Raw genomic sequence first — 26,427 nt, 5'->3', positions numbered from 1 at the left:
AAAAAAGACTTCTTGACCATATTTCCACATGTGATTCTCTACTTAAATGTAATGAAAACAGTCCGTTTTTAAAACAAATTGTGATGGTGATGAAAAGTGGATACTGTACAATAATGTGAAATGGAAGAGATCGTGGGGTAAGTGAAATGAACCACCACCAACCACACCAAAGGGCTGGTCTTCATCCAGAGAATGTGATGTTTTGTATATGGTGAGATTGGAGGGGAGTCCTCTATTATGATCTCCTATTGGACAACCAAACGATTAATTCCAACAAGTACTGCTCCCAATTAGACCAACTGAAAGCAGCACTCGATGAAAAGCATCTGGAATTAGTCAACAGAAAATGCATACTCTTCCATCAGGATAACCCAAGACCGCACATTTCTTTGATGACCAGGCAACAACTGTTACGGCTTGGGTGAGAAGTTCTGATTCATCCACCGTATTCACCAGACATTGCACCTTTGGATTTCCATTTATTTTGGTTTTTACAAAATTCTCTTAATGGAAAAAAATTTCAATTCCCTGGAAGCTATAAAAGGCACCTGAACAGTTCTTTGCTCGAAAAGATAAGAAGTTTGGGGAAGATGGACTTATGAAGTTGCTTGAAAAATGGCAGAAGGTAGTGGAACAAAAGGGTGCATATGTTGTTCAGTAAAGTTCGTGGTGAAAATGAAAAATGTGTCTTTTATTTTTACTTAAAAACTGAAGGCACTTTTTGGCCAACCCAGTATTTTTTATACACTAGCAATGAAGAATATGAAGATAAAGTTAAGGAAACAGTTTTGTTTATAATAGCATCAAAAAGGATTAAATACCTAGGAATAAATTTAACAAAAGAAGCACAAACCTTATATTATGAAGACCACGAAACATTATTGAAAAAATTAAAGAAGACCTAAACAGATGGAAAGATTTGCCCTGTTCATGGATCAGGTGACTTAATATTGTTAAAAATTCAGTATTCCCCAAATTGACCTGTAGATTCAATCCAGTCTCTACCAAAATCCTAGGTAGGATTTTTGCACAAGTGGACAAGCTAATCCTAAAGTTCATATGGAAATACAAATAACCCAGAGTAGCTACAATAGTCTTGAAAAAGAACAAAGTAGAAGGACTCACACTTCCAATTTCATAACTTACTACAAAAAGTAACAGTAAAGTATAGTTCCGGCATAAGGAAAGATATATAGAACAGTGGAATAAAATTGAGAGTCTAGGAATAAACCATCACATTTATAGTAAAATAAATGTGACTTTTCACAGGAGTGCCAAGACAACTCAGTGAGGAAAAAAGTCTTTTCAACAAATGGTGTTAGGCAGCTGGATAACCATATTTAAGGAATGGAGTTGAACCTCTACTTCACACAAGCACAAAAATTAACTCAGTGGATCAAAAACCTAATTAAAAGAGCTAACACCATAAAACCTTAGAAGAAATATAGGAGTTAATCTTAATGACCTTGAGCAAGGCAAAGCTATCTTGATCTTTAGCAAAATTTTAAACTTTTGTGCTTTAAGGAAACTGTCAAAAAGTTGAAAGATAACCCACAAAATGGGAGAAAACATTTGCCAATCATTTATCTGGTAAGGGATTTGTATTTAAAATACATAAAGAACTCTTAAAAATCTATAATAGACAAATATCTCAGTTCAGAAATGGGCAAAGCGTCTCAATAGACATTTTTCCAAAGAAGATATACAAATGGCCAATGAGCACCTGAAAAGTTCCTCAACTCATTAGCCTTCAGGAAAATGCAAGTCAAAACCACAGTGAGACACCACTTTACACCTATTAGGCTGGTTGTAATCGGTAAGAAATACCATAACAAGGTGTACCTGCTTTGGAAAACAGTCTGGCAATTCCTCAACATATTATACATGTTGTCACCATTTGACCTAGCAGTTCTACTCCTAGTTATTATATATTCAGAAGAAATGAAAACATATATCCATATAAAAACTTGTACATGGATGTTCATTGCAGTATTATTCATAACAGTCAAAAAGTGGAAATAATCCAAACATCCATCCACTAACGAATGGATAAACAAAATGGAACATTTTTTAGCCATATGAAGAAATAACATACTTGACATGTGCTGTAACATGGATGAACCTTGAAAATATTACACTAAGTGAAAGAAGCCAGTCACAAAAGACCACTCTTTGTTAATTTATATGAAAGATTCAGAGGCAAATCGTAAAGCAGAAAGTGTGTTAGTGGTTTCCTAGGACTGGGCAGTGGGGTTGGGGGAAATGGGAAGTGACTACTAATGTATTTGGGATTTGAGGGGATGGTTCATAAAAATGTCCTAAAGTTGATTGTGGTGATGCTTGTACACTCTGTGAATATACTGAGAATCATTTAATTGTATGTGTTAAATGAGTAAATTTTATGCTGTGAAAATTATATCTCAATAAAGCTGGTATTTATAAAAAGACTGGGGAATTCACTGGCAGTCCAGTGGTTAGGACTCTGTACTTTCACTGCCGAGGGCCTGGGTTCAATCCCTGGTCAGGGCACTAAGATCCCATAAGCTGTGTGGCGCAGCTAAATAAATAAATAAATGATTGATTGATAAATAAATAAATAAATAAAATGTACACGTTAAATTTTTTTAAGTGTAAATATATTCACTGACTTAGTACTGGTCAATTTTTTGGCCCCTACTTTTTCTTGCCGGGGGGGCGCACCATGCAGCTTGTAGAATCTTAGTACCATGATGAGGCATTGAACCTGGGCCCTCAGCAATGAAAGCACAGAGTCCTAACCACTGGACTGCCAGGGAATTCCCTGGCCTCTACTTAAAGTCAGAAATTTCCTACCCCTAAACCCTTATTTCTTAATGATTAATTGTATTAATTATATGTCAAAGATGGCTACTTGCATGGATTTTTTATATTTATTTTCCAGTTCCCATTTAACTATATTTTAACCTTATTTTCTAACTTCTATCTCTTCCTGTTTTGTAAATAATATACAAGAGCATATTGTCATCTACTATATAAAATAATGACAGTAAATATTAACTAATCTGTCAAATCAGGGTATACTCTTGATGAAACTCATTGAGAGGCAATTTAGTGTTAATGGAACATACATTACTCTATGAAACATGCTTATCATCTTGTCCTTTTCTCCCACGTAGTCTGTGTACAGATGCTTATACATTAATCGTCTAAATGAAGTTGGACCAGCCACAGATCACTTTTCATCGTCTTTTAGCTCACAGATTTTTCATGTGATAATATTTTAAATTTAGTTTTTTAGCCAACTGTATCTTACTTTGTTAGAATAATCATATCTATAATAGACCAGTAGTCCCAAACCAGTTGATTGTTGACCCTAGTACGATTAATAACATGGTCATAGTCTTAAGCCATGTTTCTTTTTTATCATAGTAGACAGGTGAGGAGAGATTTAAGCAAAGTTGCCATCCTGTATGTCCAGAAGGACACAGTCATTTGGAATATTTCAGGTGGGGAAATGAAAAAATCCTCACCACAGAAACTGGGGATTCCCCCTTAGGTTGCCTACTATTTAAATTAGTGTTTGGGAGTCTTAATGAAATGAAAGGATTACAAATCTCTCGGCTTCTGTTAGTATTTGTTTTTATTTTTGACATGTTGATGTTAGCTTCTGGGTTCCTTGATTTTCTGAATGTTAGCACCTTTAAAAGAGTTTTGAACTGTATAATGTCAGTTCAACTAAAAGAACTATAGATTTGAATGATAGTTTTAAGAGCTTAAGTACTTAAAAATATAGGTTTATAGATTATTTTATAATTTCTTTCATCTCTGCCCTTCATAAGCATGGTTACATTCACATACTTTCAACTTCCTTTTGCTACAGTGTATCATTTTCCCAGAAGGAACTAAGGCATGCTGCCTTGTCTCTTTAAGATCTTTCCCTTGTGGTCACCTGAGACATTTAGATGAGTATGCTCGTCTAAAATTACTGAGTACTTTGGGGTTTTGCTTAAGTTTTTCCATCAAGTTTAATGTAGTTCTACAAGATAAGATATAAGAGACTTAGAGCAAAAATCAAAGTAACCAGTACTTAGAGGAGCCCAGTGGATGACAAATTAAGGTGAGGTTTTGTCTTCATGACCTTCATTTCCTAACAGATGTAACATGAGAGAAATTTATTTCAGAGACCTTACTATGTTTGAGACACTTACTTTCAACTGTTTGAAAGTTTTAAAATCTGTTACATAATCCTTGTATCATTCTGAAAAGGATTTGAGGGTGACAGCTTCTGAAAGTAAAGTGCAGCTGAAGAGGTACATTTCTAAAAGTTTTTTCAAAGACATTTTATGTTGGTCTTTCATCTTGTACTGACTCTATATAAATTAGCAAACAGCATGAAGGACCCATTATTACAATGGCACACATTCTCATATATAGGACACAGATGACTTAGTTTCTAAGTTGATTATTTTAAAAAATTGTAGTTTGTAATAAAACATCAATCTTGGTAAGAATGGTAGAAAATAGTGATAGGAAGGATTTTCAGAAAATACCAGAAAAAGAAAAAGGTTTTAAAACAGCTTTACTGAGATACAATTAACATGCCATAAATTATGTATATTTAAAGTGTACAGTTTGGTAAGTTTTGATATTATCAGGAATCTGTCACCACAGTCAAGACCATTATTATGTCCATTGCCCTCAAAAGTTTCTTCCATCCCTTTTGTCTTCCCTTCCTCCCTCCATTCTCAAACAACCACTGATTTTTCTGTCACTATAGATTAGTTTGCATTTTCTAGAATTTAATGTAAATGAACTCAATGTTTTTGCCTGATCTCTTTCTTAGTTTGAGATTTCTCATTGTTGTTGTACGTATCAGTATTTAATTTCTTTTCATTGCTGAGTAGTGTTCCCTTGTATAGATAACAACCACAGTTTCTTCAATCCATTCGTCTATTGGTGGACATTTGGGTTGTTTACAGTTTGGGGCTATTATAAATAATGTTGCTGTGAACATTCACATGCAAGTTTTTTTAATGTACATATACCTTATTTCTTTGGGCTAAATACCCAGAGGTGGAATGGTTGAATCATATGATAGGTATGTATTTAACCTTTTAAAAATCTTCCAAGCTGCATTTCACCAGTCATATTTATGAGAGTTCAAGTTCATCCAAACCCCCACTAACACTTGATGTGGTCAGTCTTTTAAAATTTTAGTCTTCTAATAGTTGTGTAGTGGTACTCACTGTAGTTTTAATTTGCTTTTCCCTAGTAACTAATAGGATTGAGCATCTTTTCATCTGCTTATTTGCCATCCCGATCTCTTCTTTAGTGAAATGTGTGTTCAATTCTTTGGTTCAGTTTTTTAATTGGGTTATATGTTTCCTTATTGTTGAGCTTGAGATTACTATATTTTGTGTATTATAATACAGAATATGTCTATATTAATATATATATAGATAAAGGATATGTCCTTTATCATACATATTCTGTGCAAAGATTTTCTCCCAGTCTGCGGCTTGTCTCTTCATTCTTTTCAAAAAAATTTTTTAATAGGTATTACATATATTTAAGGTGTCCAATATGATGATTTGGTGTACATGATGAAATGATTACTGCAGTCAAGCTAATTAATGTATCTCTTCACAGTTACCATTATTTTATTAACTGTAGATTAGCTCTCTAGACTGATTTATCCTACTTAACTGTAACTCTCATTCTTTTAACAATGCCTTCAAGAGCAGGAATTTTACATTTTGATGAAGTTTAGTTTGTCAGCTTTTATGGATTGTGCCTTTGCTGTCATATCTACATATGAGTTTTTAAAGTTTAAAGTATCATTATTTCATTTAAAGAGTGCTATTAAAAAGGTTTCTTATTAACTATAGTATAAGATATTATGCTCTCTTATTTGCATCTTATGAGTTTTAAGATTTTTCATTTAATCCAAAGACTAACTTTGAATTAAAATTATAATATGTAAACGTAAGAACTGTTTAATGTGTGCATTGGTCCCCAAATTATATTTGGACATTTATTTAAATTTTAGCATATTACCTTATTCATTTCCACAGTTTCTTTTCAGATATTATTTAAATTCAGGATTTCTCAAAATGTAAGGTAGTTCTTGCCATAATTAGGTCTTACTCTAGGCTGTCTTGAGTGTTATTATTAAAGTATTAGTCCACCTACCACTTTCTTCCCTGGGTGCAGCATAGCAAATAGATTTCAGGAAACAGAATCCAGAAAAAAAAACTTGAGAGTACATATGCTGTCTGTCACAAGCTTCTTTGCTCATAGAGATGGATGCAAATTTTAAAATGTTGGCCAACAGGAAGGAAATTACAGTTTGAAAGTCTGCACTGATGTGATAGTTTTCTAAAAATTTTCTAATTTTAAGTTGTGCTGAGGAATGATTTCTTTGTTAAAAAGATTTTTAGTGAATAAATTTTTTTTTCAGTATTTCCACATGTAACACCAAAAGGAATTAATGGTATAGACTTTAAAGGGGAGGCAATAACTTTTAAAGCAACTACTGCTGGAATCCTTGCTACACTTTCTCATTGTATTGAACTAATGGTAAAACGTGAGGACAGCTGGCAAAAGAGACTGGATAAGGTAAGATTTGTTTTTCTTCTTTGTAAAAAATAGTCAGATTTTGTTTGTTTATATACTGATTGAACATTTAAACCAAACTAACTTCTTAGGGAAAAATCTATTAGATTGAGAGAAGTAGCAGGTGGTACTACTCCTCTGAAACTTTGTGAGCATCTTAAACTCATTTTTCCAATGAGATTCACCAGTTATGTATGTGGTTACTGTACAATATGCATTCTTCATTGGATTTTAACATAAAAGTTTTTGTAATGGTAATAGTAGTGCTTTGGAATAGAAGTAATGAATCATTTGACATTTCCTAGCTTTATTGTGTAATACATGAAACTGTACTTAAGTTATATGAACTACTAAAAACACCAATTTATAAAGTTAAATATTAACTTACTGCATTCATGGCCATGTATGTTTTCCAAGGTCATTGTGATATCCTTTAACACACATTTTGTTGTTCCTTGAACATTTGCCTTATGTTCACCTTTCCCACCTTTGTTTAAACTGCAGCACTGATAATAATAATATGAATCTTTAGTTTCGAGTGTGAAGTAGAATTTGGCTCAGTGAATTTGTTTAGTAGGAAAACGTCTGTTTATAGTTTAACATCAGTAAAATCTTAGAACCAAAGCATACCTTAGAGAATTTAGTTCTAGTCCAATGCCATCATTTTATAGAAGCAGCAGCTGAGGCCCAGAGATTTGTCTAGAGGTGTTAAGTAGCAGAATAAGAAGAATTTTACTCTTCTATATTTCAGCTCTGGATATTAGGGCAGACATCAATCAGAATCTTATCATTCATTAGTGAGTCATATTGCTTGCGGTATTTGGAGGTCTTATTAATGTGAACAGAACACTAAGGAAAGCAATGTCATCATTGATGTAATAGCAGAATGGCTACAGGATTTAAACAGCACTGTATGTTTAAGAAGGTCCCCATGTTTAAAGAAAAGAGAATTGGTCAGAATTCTTAGGTGCATGTGAGAGTAAGCCAGGTTGACTAGCAATATGTATTCTTTTAAAACAAGGAATGAAAATGTCCATTTAAGGTACACGCAGATACTTCATTATTATTTTGGAGTAGAACTGTTACATTGTCATAGATTTCAATTTTGGATCAAATTCAATTTTTAGAAGATTCTCTGTTCACACAAAAAAATAACACTGAGAAAACAGGACAGTCCCTTAAATCCATTAGACTAATGGTTCAGGAGAATCATTCAACTTTTCCAGATTAGCTTATTCAAAACTTTTTGGCAACTTTCTCTTAAGCTCCCCTCTCTTCAGTCTACTTATCCTTCACTAAAGGATCATCATCTCTAGTCATATGCTCTAACCACACTGCCTTAAAAAATTCATTAAAAATAAGACATGGCTTCTCCATCTTTTTGTCAGTCAAATTTCTTATTTGAAAGGGATGTGTACTTGCAGTTGTCTTCAATGTTGGTAATCTTATCCATTCTGTTTCTTTATTGGGTAGCAGCAAGTAGACTATACCAAAGGATCTGTGAAAAAAGTGTTGTTAGACCACATTTAACCAAGTAACAGCCACAAAAGATGGTAGTATTAATTGAAATCTGCAAATGGCTGTAATTTGTAATCCTTTTACAGGTCTATCTGATGTCAAATCTTGTTCACCTTTTCCACCATAATTTTTTTCTCAAGGTTGATATAGGCTCCCAGTTACATTTTACAGGAAATGTAAGTCTGTGTGTGCATACACAGTATATACATATATATTCAGTGTGTGTGTATATATACATGTGTGTATATATACATATGTGTATGTGCATACATGCATGTATATATACACACTCTGTAAAGATTAGGAAGTTCTTGAGTAGAGAGAGTTGTTTATCAACAAACATGTCTTTTAGGTAATTGATATAATTGAGGAGGAAAATACAGTGTTAACAATACGGTTTACTTGAAATTGTTGTTTTATTCAAGAAGTATTTATATGCTTATTGTGTGCTAGACTCTAAGCTAGAAATGAGAAAACAGTAGTGTACAGGAAATCATTCTTCAAGGAGCTAAAAATCTAATGAGAGTCATTAAGTAGGTGATAGGTGATATAATAATAGCTATTTAATAGCTGTTTGTATACCTTTTATGTAGATTTCTAATATATGTTTATCTATGTATATAATAGGTATATACATACAATAGATGTGTATAACATACATACAAATCTCTATATAATCTCTGATTTTATGTTTAATAGCTCTTATGTACATTTCTAACGTCATTTCCATTGTTCTTACAGCTAAATAATTGAATATTCTTAGTTACCTATAAAAATAATTCCTTCTTTTCTAGAAGAAGTGTACTTAATTTTTAGCCAGTCGTGTCCAGGAAGACCAAAAATTCTAAGATTAAACAAATTTTAGTTGTTAACAATGTTAATAAGAAAATTATTCATTGAAGATGTTTGCTTATATTAGTAGATTCACAAGTGTGTAATTTCACATGTTTTTTCACTTTCCTTGAAATCTTTTTAATATTATTGCTGTGTTGTATTTTTGTTTTGTTCATTTTTTAAAATTAAGGTTTAACATATATACAGTGAAGTATACCAATCTTAAGTGTACTGCTTGACGAGTGTTATACACATGTATACTCCCCTGTAACCACCACTCAAATCAAGATATAGAACTTTATAGCACCCCAGAAGGTTTCTTCATGCCCCTTCCTAGTCCATACCGTACTAGTACCTCAAGAAGTGACCACAGTTTTAACTTATACAGTCATAGATTATTTTTGCCTGTTCTTGAACAGCATGTAAATGGAATCATACGAAATATACTCGTGTGTCTGGCTCGCTCCCCCACCCCCTCAACACTGACTGTGAACTTCATTCATCTTGTAACTTTTAGTGGTAGTTTATTATTTTTTATTGTTGTATATTATTGCTGTATGCTGTTCATTGTATGATGAATTTTCATTGTATGACTTCAATTTGTTTTTTCCTTTTTCCTGCTGATGGACACTTAACTTTTTATATTTTGGCTGTTGTGAATAAAGCTGCTGTGAGCATTCTTGTATGTATCTTTTGGTGGATATATGCACTCTTTTCTCTTGGGCACATACCAAGCAGTAAAATTATCGATTCACGAGGTATATGCTTAGCTTTAGTGGGTAGAGGCAAACAATTTTCCAAAGTAGTTATATCAGTTTATATTCCCACCAGCAGTAGATGAGAATTCCAGTTGCTCTTCACCCTTGACAACACTTGGTATTGTCATTTTTTTTGTGGGTGATTTTTTGTGTTTTTAAATTTTAGCCACTCTGATGGGTCTATAGTCCTGTTTTCTCTTCAATACACAAAAATCAGTTAATCTTTGGGCCTAATGAACTAAGTCATTGATTTGCACTAGCTTAATTCAGGTAGGGTTTTTAGAAGTAGTTAAGCTCTGGGTGAGTTCTGTGTGGACTTTAATTTAGCCCTTAAATATTTGAGGTGAGGGAATAAAGGCATTATGTTCTTTATAAGCTTGTAGGGCTTTAATATCACATTTGACTAATTGTAGTCCATTGTTGTAAAAAAAAGTTTGAGGTTGGTGCCAAGGCCAGCCTTTTTACATTTTGCCCTTGGATCTTTGTGCAAACTCTTAGAGCCATAGACCCTGTCTATAAAAGGAGAATGTTAAAGTAGAAATCTAAGCTCTTTTTCAGCTCTAAAATAATTTTAACCAGCAGCTGGAAAGTATAAGAAAGGTATCTTTCTTTAGAATATCTTTTTGCATTTATTGATTCTACCAATAATTGAGTTATTTTCTTCCTGGAATCCATTACTTGCCTTTTTTCTTTATAACAAAATTAATTTAGCTCCTACTGGGGGAAACAAACACATGAATATATATTGTAGGCATTTCTCTGGTGCTAATTTATCTTTTTTTTTTTTTGAAGTGTAGACACTTTGGTAGTTACTTAATCCATTTAAATATATAACCTACCTATAAGGTGATCTTAGTGGTATTTTAAATGGTATCTTGTATGTGATATATGGCCCAGAAAGAAGTGTTTTCTTGGGTAGAAGAATACTCATTTTTCACAGAAGTGGAGTTATTTTTGGGCCAAGTTATAAAATTTTGATGAAATGTAGAGAAAATCCCACCTGACATGATAAATTTTTCACTTGCTTTTTTTTTTTTTTAAATAGGAAAGTGAGAAGAGAAGAAGAATAGAGGAAGCATACAAAAATGCCATGACAGAACTTAAGAAAAAATCTCACTTTGGAGGACCAGATTATGAGGTATGAAGTTATATTTTTGGTCTTAGAAAGAGAAACACATAGGAGATATATTTATATAAATATAAAAGTGATTAATTTTTACATAATACTTTACTTTTAAATGTTTTGAATATTTCATAATGTATATATGCTAGGTTTACCCTGAAACAGATTTTTTTCTTTTTCACCTACAAAGCTTTAAAGGGCTTTAAAGGGCTTATTACTAGGCCTGTTTACTTTATAGGACAAGTTTTTGTCTCCCCTGTGAGGATGATACTTATTGATATTACATTCTAATTCTTTTTTTCTTTAATTTTATTATTTGAAATCTATAGATGGTTTATTTCATTTTAGTTTTTGGCCACTCCATGAGGCATGCGGGATCTTAATTCCCTGACCAGAGATTGAACCTGTTATACCCCTGCATTGGGAATGCAGAGTCTTAAGCACTGGACTGCCAGGAAAGTCCGTAACTTTTCTTTTTTTTTTTTAAACAAAAGCAACCTACAGAGGAAAAACCTGAGAACTTTACAGGTGAAAGATTTTAGGCTGTGCTGTATACTGTGAGGTCTTCTCCATAGCAAAGCATGAACTGTTCAAATTGCTGTGCCTTTATGTTTGGAAAATGTCTGAAACCAGCTTCTTTCCCCTTTTGGTTATTTGTTAAGCAGTTAATAAAATCTGCCTCTCCATATACAAAACGCATACAGGAGTGGCAAGGAGTATCGTTGACATAAAAGAATGGTAAAAAAGTTAGACTGTATTTAAGAAAGTAGAAGAAAGATTTCCTGCCATTTTTATTTTAGAAAGGAAAAAATAAGACCTGCTATTGACAATATTTTTTATGTTGGAATTGATTTCCAACTGTGAAAATCCATAGTATGAGACTTGAGCGGTAATTTTATTTTATTTTATTTATTTTTTTAAATCTATTTATTTTTAATAGATCTTTATTGGAGTATAATTGCTTCACAATACTGTGTTAGTTTCTGTTGTACAACAAAGTGAATCAGCCATATGCATACATATGTCCCCATATCCCCTCCCTCCTGAGCCTCCCTCCCATCCTCCCTGTTGCACCCCTCTAGGTCATCACAAAGCACCAAGCTGATCTTCCTGTGCTATGCTGCTGCTTCCCACTAGCTAACTACTTTACATTCAGTAGTGTATATATGTCGATGCTACTCTCACTTCTCCCCATCTTCCCCCTCCCACCCCGTGTCCTCAAGTCCATTCTCTATGTATACATCTTTATTCCTGACCTGCAACTAAGTTCATCAGTACCCTTTTTTTTTTTTTTACATTCCATATATGTGCATTAGAATACGGTATTTGTTTTTCTCTTCCTGACTTAGTTCACTCTGTATGACAGAGTCTAGGTCCATCCACCTAACTACAAATAACTCAATTTCATTCCTTTTTATGGCTGAGTAATACTCCATTGTATATATGTGCCACATCTTCTTTATCCATTCATCTGTCGATGGACATTTAGGTTGCTTCCATGTCCTGGCTATTGTAAATAGTGCTGCAGTGAATATTGTGGCACATGTCTCTTTTGGAATTATGGTTTTCTCAGGGTCTATGCCCAGTAGTGGGATTGCTGGGTCATATGGGAGTTCTATTTTTAGTTTTTTAAGGAACCTCCATACTGTTTTCAATAGTTGTATCAATTTACATTCCCACCAACAGTGCAGGAGGGTTCCCTTTTCACCACACCCTTTCCAGCATTCTTTGTTTCTAGATTTTTTGATATTAGCCATTCTGACTGGTGTGAGGTGATACCTGATTGTAGTTGTGATTTGCATTTCTCTAATAATTAGTGATGTTGAGCATCTTTTGATGTGCCCCTTGGCCATCTGTATGTCTTCTTTGGTCAAATGTCTATTTAGGTCTTCTGCCCAGTTGTTAATTGGATTATTTTCATATTGAACTCCATGAACTGTTTGTATGTTTTGGAGATTAATCCTTTGTTGTTTCATTTGAAAATATTTTCTCCCATTCTGAGGGCTGTCTTTTTGTCTTGTTTATGGTTTCCTTTGCTGTGCAAAACTTTTAAGTTTAATTAAGTCCCATTTGTTTATTTTTATTTTATTTACTCTAGGAGGTGGGTCAAAAAAGATCTTGCTGTGGTTTATGTCAAAGAGTGTTTTTCCTATGTTTTCCTCTAAGAGTTTTATAGTGTCTGGTCTTACATTTAGGTCTTTAATCCATTTGGAGTTTATTTTTATGTATGGTGTTAGGGAGTGTTCTAATTTCATTCTTTTACATATAGCTGTCCAGTTTTCCCAGCACCACGTATTGAAGAGGCTGTCCTTTCTCCATTGTATGTTCTTGACTCCCTGGTCATAAATTAGGTGACCATATGTGCATGGGTTTATCTCTGGGCATTCTATCCTGTACCATTGATCTATATTTCTCTTTTTGTGCCAGTACCATACTGTCTTGATTACTGTAGCTTTGTGTTATAGTTTGATGTATGGGAGCCTGGTTGCTCCAGCTCCGTTTTTCTTTCTCAAGATTGCTTTGGCTATTTGGGGTCTTTTGTGTTTCCATGCAAATTGTAAAATTTTTTGTTCTAATTCTGTGAAGAATGCCATTGGTAGTTTGATAGGGGTTGCATTGAATCTGTAGATTGCTTTGGGTAATAATGTCATTTTCACAGTATTGATTCTTCCAATCCAAGAACATGGTATGCTTCTCTATCTGTTTATGTCATCTTTGATTTCTTTCATCAGTGTTCTATAGTTTTCTGAGTACAAGTCTCTTACCTCCTTAGGCAGGTTTATTCCTAGGTATTTTATTCTTGGGGGGGATGGTAAATGGGATTGTTTCCTTAATTTCTCTGATTTTTCATTGTTGGTGTATAGGAATGCCAGGAATTTCTGTGCATTAATTTTGTATCCTGCAACCTTACCAAATTCATTGATTAGTTCTAGTAGCTTTCTGGTGGCATCTTTAGGATTATCTATGTATAGTATCATGTCATCCGCAAACAGTGGCAGTTTTACTTTTTCTTTTCCAATTTCTATTCCTTTTCTTTCTTTTTCTTCTCTGATTGCTGTGGTAGGACTTCAGAGTGGTGAGAGTGGACATCCTTGTCTTTTTCCTGATCGTAGAGGAAATGCTTTCAGTTTTTCACCACTGAGTATGATGTTTGCTGTGGGTTTGTCATATATGGCCTTTATTGTGTTGAGGTAGGTTCCCTCTATGCCCATTTTCTGGAGAGTTTTTATCCTAAATAGGTGTTGAATTTTGTCAAAAGATTTTTCTGCATCTACTGAGATGATCGTATGGTTTTTATTCTTCAATTTATTAATATGGTGTATTACATTGATTGATTTGCATATATTGAAGAATCTTTGCATCCCTGAGATAAATCCCACTTGATCATGGTATGTGATCCTTTTAATGTATTGTTGAATTCTGTTTGATAGTATTTTGTTCAGGATTTCTGCATCTGTGTTCATCAGTGATATTGGTCTATAGTTTTCTTTTTTTGTGATATCTTTTTCTGGTTTTGGTATCAATGTGATGGTGGCTTCATAGAATGGATTTGGGAATGTGTCTTCCTCTGCAATTTTGAGGAAGAGTTTGAGAAGGATCAGTCTTAGCTCTTCTCTAAATGTTTGATAGAATTCACCTGTGAAGCCATCTGGTCCTGGGCTTTTGTTTGTTGGAAGATTTTAAATTATGGTTTAAATTTCATTACTTGTGATAGGTCTGTTTATATTTTCTTATTCCTCCTGGTTTAGTCTTGGAAAATTGCACTTTTCCACGAATTTGTCCATTTGTTTGTGGTTGTCCATTTTATTGACATATACTTGTTTGTAGTAATCTCTTATAATCCTCTGTATTTCTGTGGTGTCAGTTGTGATTTCTTCTTTTTAATTTCTAATTTTATTGATTTGTGTCCTCTCCCTTTTTTTCTTGATGAGTCTGGCTACGGATATATCAATTTTGTTTATCTTCTCAAAGAACCAGCTTTTAGTTTTATTGATCTTTGCTATTGTTTTCTTCATTTCTATTTCATTTATTTCTGCTCTGATTTTTATAATTTCTTTCCTTCTACTGTGAGTTTTCTTTGTTCTTCTTTCTCTAGTTGTTTTAAGTGTAGGGTTAGATTGTTTATTTGAGATTGTTCTTGTTTCTTGAGGTGAGATTGAATTGCTATAAACTTCCCTCTTAGAACTGCTTTTGCTGCATCCCATAGTTTTTGGATCGTTGTGTTTTTGTTGTCATTTGTTTTTAGGTATTTTTTAATTTCTTCTTCGATTTCTTCAGTTATCTCTTGGTTATGCAGTAGCACACTGTTTAGCCTCCATGTATTTGTGTTTTTTACAGTCTTTTTTCCCTGTAATTGATTTCCAGTCTCATAACGTTGTGGTCAGAAAAGATGCTTGATATGATTTCAGTTTTCTTACATTTTCTGAGGCTTGATTTGTGACCCAAGATGTGTTCTGTCCTGGAGAATGTTCTGTGTGCACTTGAGAAGAAAGTGTATTCTGCCACTTTTGGGTGTAATGTTCTATAAATATCAAATCTGTCTGGTCTATTGTGTCATTTAAAGCTTGTGCTTCCTTATTTATTTTCATTTTGGATAATCTGTGCATTGGTGTAAGTGATGTGTTAAAGTCCCCCACTATGATTGTGTTACTGTCGATTTCTCCTCTCATGGTTGTTAGCGTTTGCCTTATGTATTGAGGTGCTCCTATGTTGAGTGCATAGACATTTATAATTGTTATATCTTCTTCTTGGATTGCTCCCTTGATCATTATGTAGTGTCCTTCTTTGTCTCTTGTAGTAGTCTATTTTATTGGATATGAGTATTGCTACTCCATCTTTCTTTTGATTTCCATTTTCATGGAATATCTTTTAACATCCCCTCACTTTCAGTCTGTATGTGTCCCTAGGTCTGAAATGGGTCTCTTGTAGACAGCATATATATGGGGCTTGTTTTTGTATCCATTCAGCAAGTTTGTATCTTTTGGTTGGGGCATTTAATCTATTTACATTCAAGGTTGTTACTGATATATATGTTCTTGTTAGCATTTTCTTAATTGTTTTGTGTTTGTTTTTGTGTGTCTTTTTCTTCTCTTGTGTTTCCTGCCTAAAGAAGTTTCCTTAGCATTTGTTGTAAAGCTGGTTTAGTGGTGCTGAATTCTCTTAACTTTTGCTTGTCTGAAAAGCTCTTGATTTCTCCCTTGAATCTGAATGAGATCCTTGCTGGGTAGAGTAATTTTGGTTGTAGGTTTTTCTCTTTCATCACTGTATGTATATCCTGCCACTCCCTTCTGGCCTGCGGAGTTTCTGCTGAAAAATCAGCCGATAACCTTATGGGGATTCCTTTATGTGTTGTTTTTGTTTTCCCCTTGCTGCTTTTAATATTTTTTCTTTGAATTTAATTTTTGTTAGTTTGATTAATATGTGTCCTGGTGTGTTTTTCCTAGGGTTTATTCTGTATGGTACTCTGTGTGCTTCCTGGACTTTGGTGACTATTTCCTTTCCCATATTAGGGAAGTTTTCGACTATAATCTCTTCAAATGTTTTCTCAGCCCCTTTCTTTTCCTCTTCTTCTTCTGTGACCCCTATAATTCAAATGTTGATACGTTTAGTGTTATCCCAGAGGTCTCTGAGATTGTCTACAGTTCTTTTCATTTTTGTTTTCTTTATTCTGCTCCTTGGCAGTTATTTCCACCATTTTGTCTTCCAGCTCACTTATTCGTTTTTCTGCCTCCGTTATTCTGTTACTGATGCCTTCTAGTGTATTTTTCATTTCAGTTATTGTGTTGTTCATCTCTGTTTGTTTGTTCTTTAGTTCTTCTAGTTCTTTCTTAAACATTTTTTGTGTTTTCTCAATCTGTACCTCCATTCTATTTCTGAGATTCTATATCATCTTTACTATCATTACTCTGATTTCTTTTTCAGATAGATTGCCTATTTCCTCTTCATTTATTTGGTCTTGTAGTTTTTTACCTGCTCCCTCACATGTGACATATTGTTTTGCCATCTCTTTTTTTTTTTTTTGTAAGTGGGACTGTGGTCCTGTCTTACTGGTTGTTTTGCCTGAGGCTTCCAAGACTGGAGTTTGTACGCTGTTGGGTGGGGCTGAGTCTTTGTGCTGAGATGAGTACCTCCATGAGACCTCACTCTGATGAATATTCCCTGTGGTCTGAGGTTCTCTGTTAGTCCAGTGGTTGCAACTCGGAGCTCCTACCCTAGGACCTTTGGCCCGACCCCCAGCTTGTGAACCAAGATCCTGCAAGGCATGTGGGGTGGCAAAAAAAAAAAAAAAGGAGACAGAGAACAATAACAAAGTAAAAAATAAAATTAGACTAGGAAACTAACAGATATATTAGAAAGGATATAAAAATAAAAATATAGATGAATCAATAACCGGAAGCTACAGTAGTACCACAGTAGTAAAAAAGAGGGGGAGGGAAAAGAGAAAACAAAAAAAGAAAAAAAAATGGGGAAAAGGCCTTGGCTGTGGAGGGCAGGGCCTAAGCAAGGGTGAGGTTTGGGTGGTGGGCAGGGCCTATGCTCAGGACCCACAGGGCTGGTAAAGGCCCTGGGGGCTGTGGGGGTGTGTGGCTTAGACTCAAGGAACAGAAGGGGCCCAGGCATGCCCCCCACCCCTGGTCTCAGAGGGCAGGGACCTCACCTGGGAGCACAGCAGACTTCCTGGGCTCAAGTCGGCAGGGCAGACACCCTCCTCTCCTCTCCTGCTCCTCCTGCTCCTCCAGTCCTGGAGGGCCCCTTCCACCTGCCTCTCCTGTTCTACCCTCAGCCTCCTTCCTATGACCCTAGGACCAATGCAGCCAGGGGGAGGGGGTGGCCTTGGAGGGCAGGGGACCAGCCTGGGATCTCAACAGACTCCCCAGGCCCGAGTGGGTGGGACAAACACCCTCTGATGAGTGATAATATTTTTAAATTGCTAAGCTGTCATCTCATTCCTTCTGGAATGTACAAAAGTTACATAATTAGCTATCGTCTGGAATTTTAAAAGTCTAGATTACTGAAATATTAGCTGTTACAATTTTAACTTTTATTCTAAAGCTGAGCAAAGTCTTTTGCTATTTTAGGTTTATTTGGGGGAGGACTATCAGCTTTTAAAAATTATCCTGTTTTTTTCATATTATAAATAAAATAGATGGACATTATAGGAAGATTATAGAAAATACAAATAAGCCTATCTTTTTAATTTAACGATATGTGGTACCCATTTATCTCCTACGAGCAATATGTAAGTACTGTATAATTTTATATTTGTTTATCTCCACTTTGGTCAACACAGGTTTTATTTCAGGGGAGAGAGCAGGGTGGAGAAAGGAGGGTCCTTGTGCTAGGTTTATGTGTTTATTAGTTTAACAAATAATTGCTTCATTGATATGATTTAGGCTTTCTTTTAAAAATGTTTATTGGTCATTTGCATTTCTTCTTTAATGACTCTCTTGTACACGTCCCTTCACGTTTTTATTATTAGAATTTGGGTGTTTTCCCCCTATTGATTTAGAAGATGGGCAGGATTGACTTCATTTCTCAATTATTTTCTTCTTTTTATTGTTTAAAAAAAATCTTTTTAATTGTTCATTTTGTCATAGAAGTTTTATACTTTCTTGTAATTAACTCACAGTCTTTTGGTACACTTATCTCTACATTTTTTTTCATGTTTTAAAAAGCATTCTCTTTTCAACCTAAAGAGGTAAACTGAGACATGCTCAAATTACCAGAAATTGAGTTTATTTCAGAATAGCAGAGGAATTACAATTCGGGGAATGCATGCAGTACCAAGTTACAGGCAGTTTTGTTGAGGGTTTGGGGCAGGTTTATTTATGGGCAAGGAGTACAGACAAGGAGAATCCAGCCAGAGTCCAAGCAGTAAGTTCATTGGCTTGAGGATGGGGAGAGATACTTGGTAGATGGTCATTGGTCAAGAGATAAGGCTCAGTCTTCTGATATCTGGCATTTATGGGAAATCCTTCTCTCAGTTCTTAAATTCCATTCTTCAGAGGGTTCATGCATAAAATTCTCCATTTCAATCTTTTGGCCACACTGTGCAGCATGTGGGATCTTAATTCCCCAACCAGGGATTGCACCCATGCCCCTTGCATTGGTAGCATGGTGTCTTAACCACTGGACTGACAGGGAAGTCCCACCTGGTTCCATTTTAGATCAAAATCCTTTCACACTCTACTTCAAATAATCTTCTGTACTTTCTGTTCTTTTTTTTTTAATGGTCTCTCCTAAATATATTAATACATCTGAATTTTTAAAAATTATGGTGTAATGGAGGAATCTATATGTTATTCCAGTGGCATTTGTTGAATAAACCATCTTTTTTCCAGCCATTTGAAATGCATCTCCCTCTCTCTTTTAATGAAAAAAATAGTTAAGGGCACTTCAGTTCTTTTTTCACCATCTTCCTGTTGATGAAAAATTAACAAAGAAATGGAAAATATATTCTATTCTTACTGATAATTACAACATAGGAACAGCATCTCAGAAAGCTCTGAGAACTGTTCCATCCATTAGAAATGTTTTTGAGACAGGATGTACATCATATCAAATGACGTAATACTGACAGTTTACACAGTTCACTTCTGCAGGTACAAAGTGGTAGGTAACCTGACTCTTTACAAGATCAAGAAGGAAGGTTATCCTTTAAGGAGTTGTCTTGTTGATGCTAGAAGAATGTTGCAGTTTAGGATCGGGCAGGTATTTTTGCCAGTGGGGAAAATTTGGTCATGATACATAATGCAGATATATTGTACACTGTAGAGGGGAAAGAGGGGGCCAAAAGGCAGAGAAAATTTTTCTGTTTAAATTTTTCTTGTCTCGCCATAAAATATGAATTTTATTTCACAATTTCCTCTTTCTGATCATTAACCTTTCGATGGAAAGCATTAGGTGATCAAATATTTGGTCCCTTGATGCCAGGGTGGTTGCTCGCCTGCCGTTGGTCCATCGTGTCCCTCAATGCTGGGTCCTAATAGCCCGGTTCTCTTTTTGGGGGGATGGGGAGTGGGGTGGGGAGTTATACTAGCAGAATGTTCAGCAAGGACTGAGAGCCAATTCTAGGCTGTCCAGTAAGACAAGCCAGTTCCCCTCACATGTACATTATGTATTCCTGTTATTTTATAGAGGACTGTAGACATGATCCAAAGTTTTAAGTTGTTTAGACATCATTGTTTTACTACGAATAGTTGATACACAGCATGAAAGGTAAGAAACTATCACCTTGTAAGTTCCACAAACTGTAGTTTAAATTGCCAGTAGAACCAACAACATCATTAACAAAGATTTAAGCCAAGATCCTCCTGAACCAAACCCTTTTCCTAGTATTTCCCCTAAACTGGGAAGAGCATTTTTCAGAGTGGAAATTTGACTCTTTGTATGTCCTAAGATGAGTTAACAAATATCATGGCCAAATGGTCATACCATTGGAAACCTGATAGAAACCAGTGTGCTCACATTACAGATTGACATCACAGATTGACAGGAGCTACCCATCAGTGACGTTGAGCCCAAGGGAAACGAATAGCATATCTTCCTAACCAACCTGGGGAAAGCCAAGGTCATAAACTTGTTCCGTAAATCCATTGGGTCCTCTTAGGAGCTACCCAGTATTCACCATCTAATGAAAAGGATTGTTTGTGACCAGGTTCAGAACAGGCATCATTAATTGTCCAGGTAAGACTTGAAGCTCCTCGATGGGCAAAAGCCCAGGCCTTCTACCCCTCAGGTACTTGAGGCCGGGGGTCTACCCCAGTCCTCCCCCTACCCCCTGGCTCCTAGAACAGCCTCGCTGGCCCCAGGGCAACGTACCAGGCTGGCACTGCCCTCTCCACCACCCCCCAGCTGCCCTCAGTTGTCTTCCCTTCTGTACAGTCGTCTGTGCTGTCCACCCCTCCCTCTGGCAGGTAGCAGGGCAATAGGTGGGGAGGAGCTGTGGACTGTGAGGACCAAGGTGGGGCTCAGGCCCTGTCCTCCTCCACAGGAGGGGCTCCGTATGCATTCCTTGGTTCTCTCTGAGTACAGCTGACATCCTGCCCGTTTGGAGCAGATGCCTGTGTGCATGTGTGTGCGTGCCTGTCCAATGTATATTGTATCTTAGCTTCCATTTTTAAAATTGTTCTGTACAGAGAGATGCAACAGGGGGGTGGGAGGGCAGAGTGGACAGAGGGAAGCCACCCCGCTCCCAGCACAGGGGGTCTGGGGTGGGAGCAAGAAGGCTACAAAGGGTCTGGCCTGGCCCAGGCCCCAGCTTGGGCTCAGCACAAAAGGGCTTTCAAAGAATTAAGTGAAAACTTTTTACAAAAACGCAAAAATCAAAGCTCCAAACATATTAGAAATAAAGTATGAACTTGCAAAAAAAAAAATTAATTGGCCAGGTAAGAGCATCTCACTTAGTGATATTGGCAGTGATACTAGCTTGCACGGTGCTAGAGTTTCTTTCTTTTAAAATAAAATTTCTAAGGGCTGTCCAGTTAGAATCTTGGAGAGGACAGATCTACCAAGGCAACCTGGGAGTACTGGACATAGGTAATTGGCCACAAACCCAGTAATTAGATTGAGTTTTGAAACTTGCAAATGATTGAGCTCAAGCAAAAGTGTGAGGGGGAAAAAAGTGTGAACAGTTGTCAAAGTAATCAGTATACAGACCTAGTCCAGCATCTTGGATCAGCTGTCTTCTTCAGATGTCTTCTCTTGCTGGTCTGGTAGTGCTGTTCTTAGTCAGAGTCAAGTGTCAGAAACAGGAGTTGGAGTTTATTCAGGAGAGGAGGCCTGATATGCAGTTTATTCAGGAGAGGAGGACTCTTCCAGTGTGGCTATAAAGAGTCCTTTATCTGATACCTGTTCCAGTATGAATAATCTCCTGGTTGCAGGTCATGGCACATCTGATCTTCATCCAAAGTTAGATTACTGTGATAAGCTTCAGAAACAAACTTGGAGTGTCCTTTTAATAACTAAACTTTATAATAATGTAACAACAAGGAAACTATCTGGGCAATGAGTCTTAGGCAGTAGTAAATAAAGACCTCATTTAATAAAACTAGACTTTAATATCCACTGAAACATAATCTATTTCTCTCTAAAATTACCCTAATTTCTACCAAATGTAGCCACATTAAGACTAATTGGTTTGCAAAATGTCTGGTTAATCGACAACCTAGGCTCTTTAAATTGGCTATGCTGGAACTTTTCACAAGGAATCTCAGATTGAACTTTAAAAAAAAAAAATTCTCAGGGCCAGGAAAGCCACACTAAAGGCATGTCATAGATTCCACCTGTGACAGCTGTAGATTTGGGTGCTAGGTTTGGGTGAATTCCTCTCTTCTCAAAGTCTCCTGAATACCTTGAGATTCCTGTACCTGTTAGGAGGTGGCCTTCCTTATTACCTGAGAAAGTTGCTAGGAACCTAAGAGTTTACAGATTCTGAAGCAATCAGGTAGAGAGAAAAGATAAATGTTTCAATTCTACATACAGAGTTGTGATTTAAAGGTTTCTTTATATCTGGAAAACAGATTAAAAACAAATAATATTTCAGACAAAAAACAAAAATTATATAACCATACTCATAATTTCACTCAGTCTTATGTGACTAATCCTTGATCTTAATCTTCAGTTAATGGCTTTATGAAGCCATCAGGTTTTCCATCAGAAGTCTTTAATTTCTTACCCGGTTCAGTGGTATGATCTGAAAGTTATCAGAAACCTATACTTGTCCAAAAGTCCTTTCTGTGAATCTTCTTCAAGATGAAGCATTTTTGCAAAAACTTCAGAGTGAAATACTAACTGTCCATAAATAATAAAAGATTTAAGAAGTCAAGGTTAAAGACCTGATTACAATGCCAATTGACAAATAAACTAGGTTACTGTTGTGACATACATTAATTTAAGATAATTACTAGAATTATGACTGATAACATTTTACCAGGACATACCAGATTTTTAGGAGTTCTATATATAATTCCTAGAATTTCTATGTTAATAACATTTACCCATATGATATAACCTGAGAAGTTTTATCACCACTCAAATTTGACAATGCTTCCCATGTAATTTAACATACCAAATAAGACTAATTAGTTTAATATTCCTCTCTCTGAGATGGAGAGAAAACAAATACTTTGAGGCATACCAGGGACCCTTTGGAAAACCTCAAAGTTAACTAGAGGTCCAGTGAACTTCATTTAGAATTTGATCTTTGGGACATTTGTCAAAAATATCAAAAAGTTTCAAAATACCTAGTTAAATAAGATCATAGGTCACTGTGAAACAATACCCATTCATTTAAGCAAAGTGACAATAAAAGATCTCAAAGGTAATAAATCACTTAAAGGCAAAGAAAGTCACACAATCTCTTACCAAAAGCAGCTCAATATTTTAAGAAAACTTTGTGCTCTTAGAGAGAAAACTGAATTCAGATTTTATACACTTTACCTTTAAAAATCATTTTCTTAATACAATCTTAGCCAATCCTGACCACGTACAAAACTCTTTTGTCAGTGTTCCTTTTCCTCAAAACTTTTACAACTTTCTGTATCCATATTATTTTGTCCCTTATTTCCTTTTCCATTCAGAAACAACCAGCTCTAAGACAAAACTACCCTTTTTTTCCTTTAACAAAATGCATTTCCATTCCTTATACCCTCTTTTAGTGAAAACATACTTCTCATTTTCCTTGGATACTGAAATGTTTCTCTTTTATTTTAGTAGCTTTAGTTACACATATTATAATTCTTAACCTGAAAACATAGTTTCTAGCAAAAACTAAGTAAGCAATTATGAACTGTCTTTTCCGTTAAGTATTCTTCAGATTGACAAGCTTATAAATACTATTTATGGTTCTAGAAAATGTTCTCTTTGTTACAGAAAATGTCTTAATGTGACATCAAACATATTAATAGTCCTAAATAACCTTAGTTTCTTTGAAAAGGAAACCTATGCTCAGTAATTAATGTCCCAATATCTTAGCTGGAAATGACCTGGTCCTGGTTATTCGATGGATTCCCATTATTTAAGTTAATTTAGCACAACTCTAAAGTTTCAAGTTACCAAAATCTGGAAAGAGTATTTTAGATAGACATCCCCAAAACACAGTTATTCCTAAAGAGTTAAAAGTTTCGGGCTTCCCTGGTGGCGCAGTCGTTGAGAGTCTGCGTGCCGATGCAGGGGACATGAGTTTGTGCCCGGGTCCGGGAAGATCCCACATGCCATGGAGCGGCTAGGACCGTGAGCCATGGCCGCTGAGCCTGCGCATCCGGAGCCTGTGCTCCACAACGGGAGAGGCCACAGCAGTGAGAAAAAAAAAAGTACCACAAAAAAAAAAAAAAAAGTTAAAAGTTTCATCATATTGTTATTTTTTCTTGCTAAACAACTTTCTAACAAGCATAATAAGGTTTTATTTGATTTCTAGTATACCTAGGTACAATAAAAGTATTATACTTAATGTTGATAACTCTAGACATGTCTGTATTAATTAAACCAACAAGCTTAAGCTAACTTTAATACCAGATATTAATTCAGTACTGAATATTTCCTAGATCACATAAACCTAAAATTCATTCTTGGCCAGGTTCTTTTGTATTTCTGAATATTTATATAAGTGCTTAATTTCCTTTAAGCCAATTAAACAGAGCTCTTTTACAAATTAATTTTTGCAGTACCACACATCTACAGCACACCTATGTAGATACGAAGAAACAACACAGACACAGAGACCTCATAATGCCCATTCCAAAATTTCAGCCAGGAATCAGGTGTAACAATATAAAACCCTCAGTTATAAAAGAGGTTGAATTCCAATTGGGTTTCTGGCAGATGGAACAAATCAAAATCAAGATCACCTATCTAGATTGCTAAAACCTTTTTACTAGTATTTATGAGAAGACACTTAAGATTTCTGTTTGTCATTAACAAGTCAAGTACCAAGTTATCTACCCTCCCTCAAGGCCAGAAAAAAATTTTTTTTCTCTGTTTATAAGCCTCTTAAGATAAATAAGGGGACATTTTGGGAGTGGTAAAAAGATTGGTGGGCTTTGGATTATTTCTGGAGCCATATCTCTGGTCCTATAAAGACTAGATTTGTAAAATAAGGAGAGTTTTTTTGTTTGTTTGTTTGTTTTCTCAAAGAATTGGGTGGCCACCGCAGTGATTTCAAAGAACTGACATACCCCTTCACCTATGTTGGACTGTCTTACTTTCCCTCATTTAGCTTAGGGAAGAAGCAGCACCACCCGCCTCCAAAAAAAATTACTATCAGGTTCCAATTACCAGCTATGGTCAGTTTAGTCAAACCGTTGGCTTCCCACCTCCCAACTTGGTAATTAATTTACTTATTATTTTAATTTTAATTATTTAGTTAGTTGCACTGGGTCTTAGTTGTGGCAGGTGGGCTCCTTAGCTGCAGCTCAAGGGCTCCTACTTGCAGCTCGAGGGCTCCTTAATTGCAGCTTGAGGGCTCCTTAGTTGTGGCTCACTGGCTTCTTTAGTTGTGGCATGCAAACTCTTAGTTGCAGCATGCATGTGGGATTTAGTTCCCTGACTGGGATTGAACCTGGGCCCCCTGCATTGGGAGTGTGGAGTCTTAACCACTGCGCCACCAGGGGAGTCCTGGTAATCTGTTTATAAACACTTTTAAGGATTCTCCCTGGGTTTAAGAAATTATTGAACTGTGGCACTCAGTTCGGCCTTTCATCTGAAGAGGCTTGCCTACAAGCCTCATGTAGTCCCGTTCCTAAAGGTAACCATTTAATAGGGTCTTCTGAGTAGAAAGGCAATTCAGACAGAAGATTATTAGTAGATGGGAACAGTAGTTAAGGTTTTAGGTACCTTTCATATTATTAATCTATTATTAGCTTTCTACAACAAATATTTCAATGAGGCTATTTTGAAATTTTGAAGCCTTTTGGGGCTTCTGTATACCAATTAAAATAGGTACAGTATTTAAGATGAGAGCTCTCTAAAAGTTTAACAATTTAGTAGACTTTCCCATTCAAAGGATCTAAGAAGCCAGCCCGACAAATATTTTTCCCTGCTAATATTATTTTAGAAAAGAGAAAAACTCTTACTGCTGTTGAAAAAAATCAGTTTGGGAGTGCCAGAAGAACCTATCTCACCATTTCAGGGCCCAACATCCTTTAGTTCCGATTAAGAACTTGCAAGCATACATAAACCCAGCTGGTATTCCCATAGGTGACTGTCCATCTGGGAGCTCTTTGGCCTTTGAGGCACAATTTCCCATTGTTTTGTAGCCTAATTCAGGTATGGGATATGAGATATGATCTGCACAACTTTCTGAGGACAATGTGGTAGATCAAATATGTGCTGCTTCTGAGTCTAGCCCCAAGGAGTTAACCTTGGGTTGGTTTGACTCTTGTACATGGCTCAGTTTCTTCCTGTGATGGTCTAAAACCGCCATGGGTGCTGAGAGCACTTGGTTATCAGCCTCTTGTACCCCGTCAGATGAGCAGTATTTACCTAATGGTTATAGTGGATCTCCCTTATTCTTCAGAGCTGAATAATTCAGTCTGTCATTTCACTAGCAAAAGCTTTGTTCAGAATATATATCAACTCATTTTTTTCACTGTAAGCCAGATT

The 26,427-nt window shown here is 35.8% G+C and overlaps 1 protein-coding gene across 3 annotated transcripts in view; it reads left to right on the top strand.

Moving 5' to 3' along the window:
• The window catches only part of CERT1 (ceramide transporter 1), a 127,329-nt gene that overhangs the window by 69,383 nt on the left and 31,519 nt on the right, over positions 1 to 26,427 (top strand). For all 3 annotated transcript variants that reach the window (XM_059062761.2, XM_059062758.2, XM_059062760.2), the window contains 2 exons: positions 6,440 to 6,597; positions 10,750 to 10,842. In XM_059062761.2, coding sequence (XP_058918744.1) covers positions 6,440 to 6,597; positions 10,750 to 10,842 — 251 coding nt within the window. The remainder of the gene's footprint in view (positions 1 to 6,439; positions 6,598 to 10,749; positions 10,843 to 26,427) is intronic.

The sequence above is a fragment of the Kogia breviceps genome, chromosome 4 (genome assembly GCF_026419965.1).
Source record: "Kogia breviceps isolate mKogBre1 chromosome 4, mKogBre1 haplotype 1, whole genome shotgun sequence".
Lineage (NCBI taxonomy): Eukaryota > Metazoa > Chordata > Mammalia > Artiodactyla > Physeteridae > Kogia > Kogia breviceps.
This window is presented reverse-complemented; position numbering and strand designations above follow the sequence as displayed.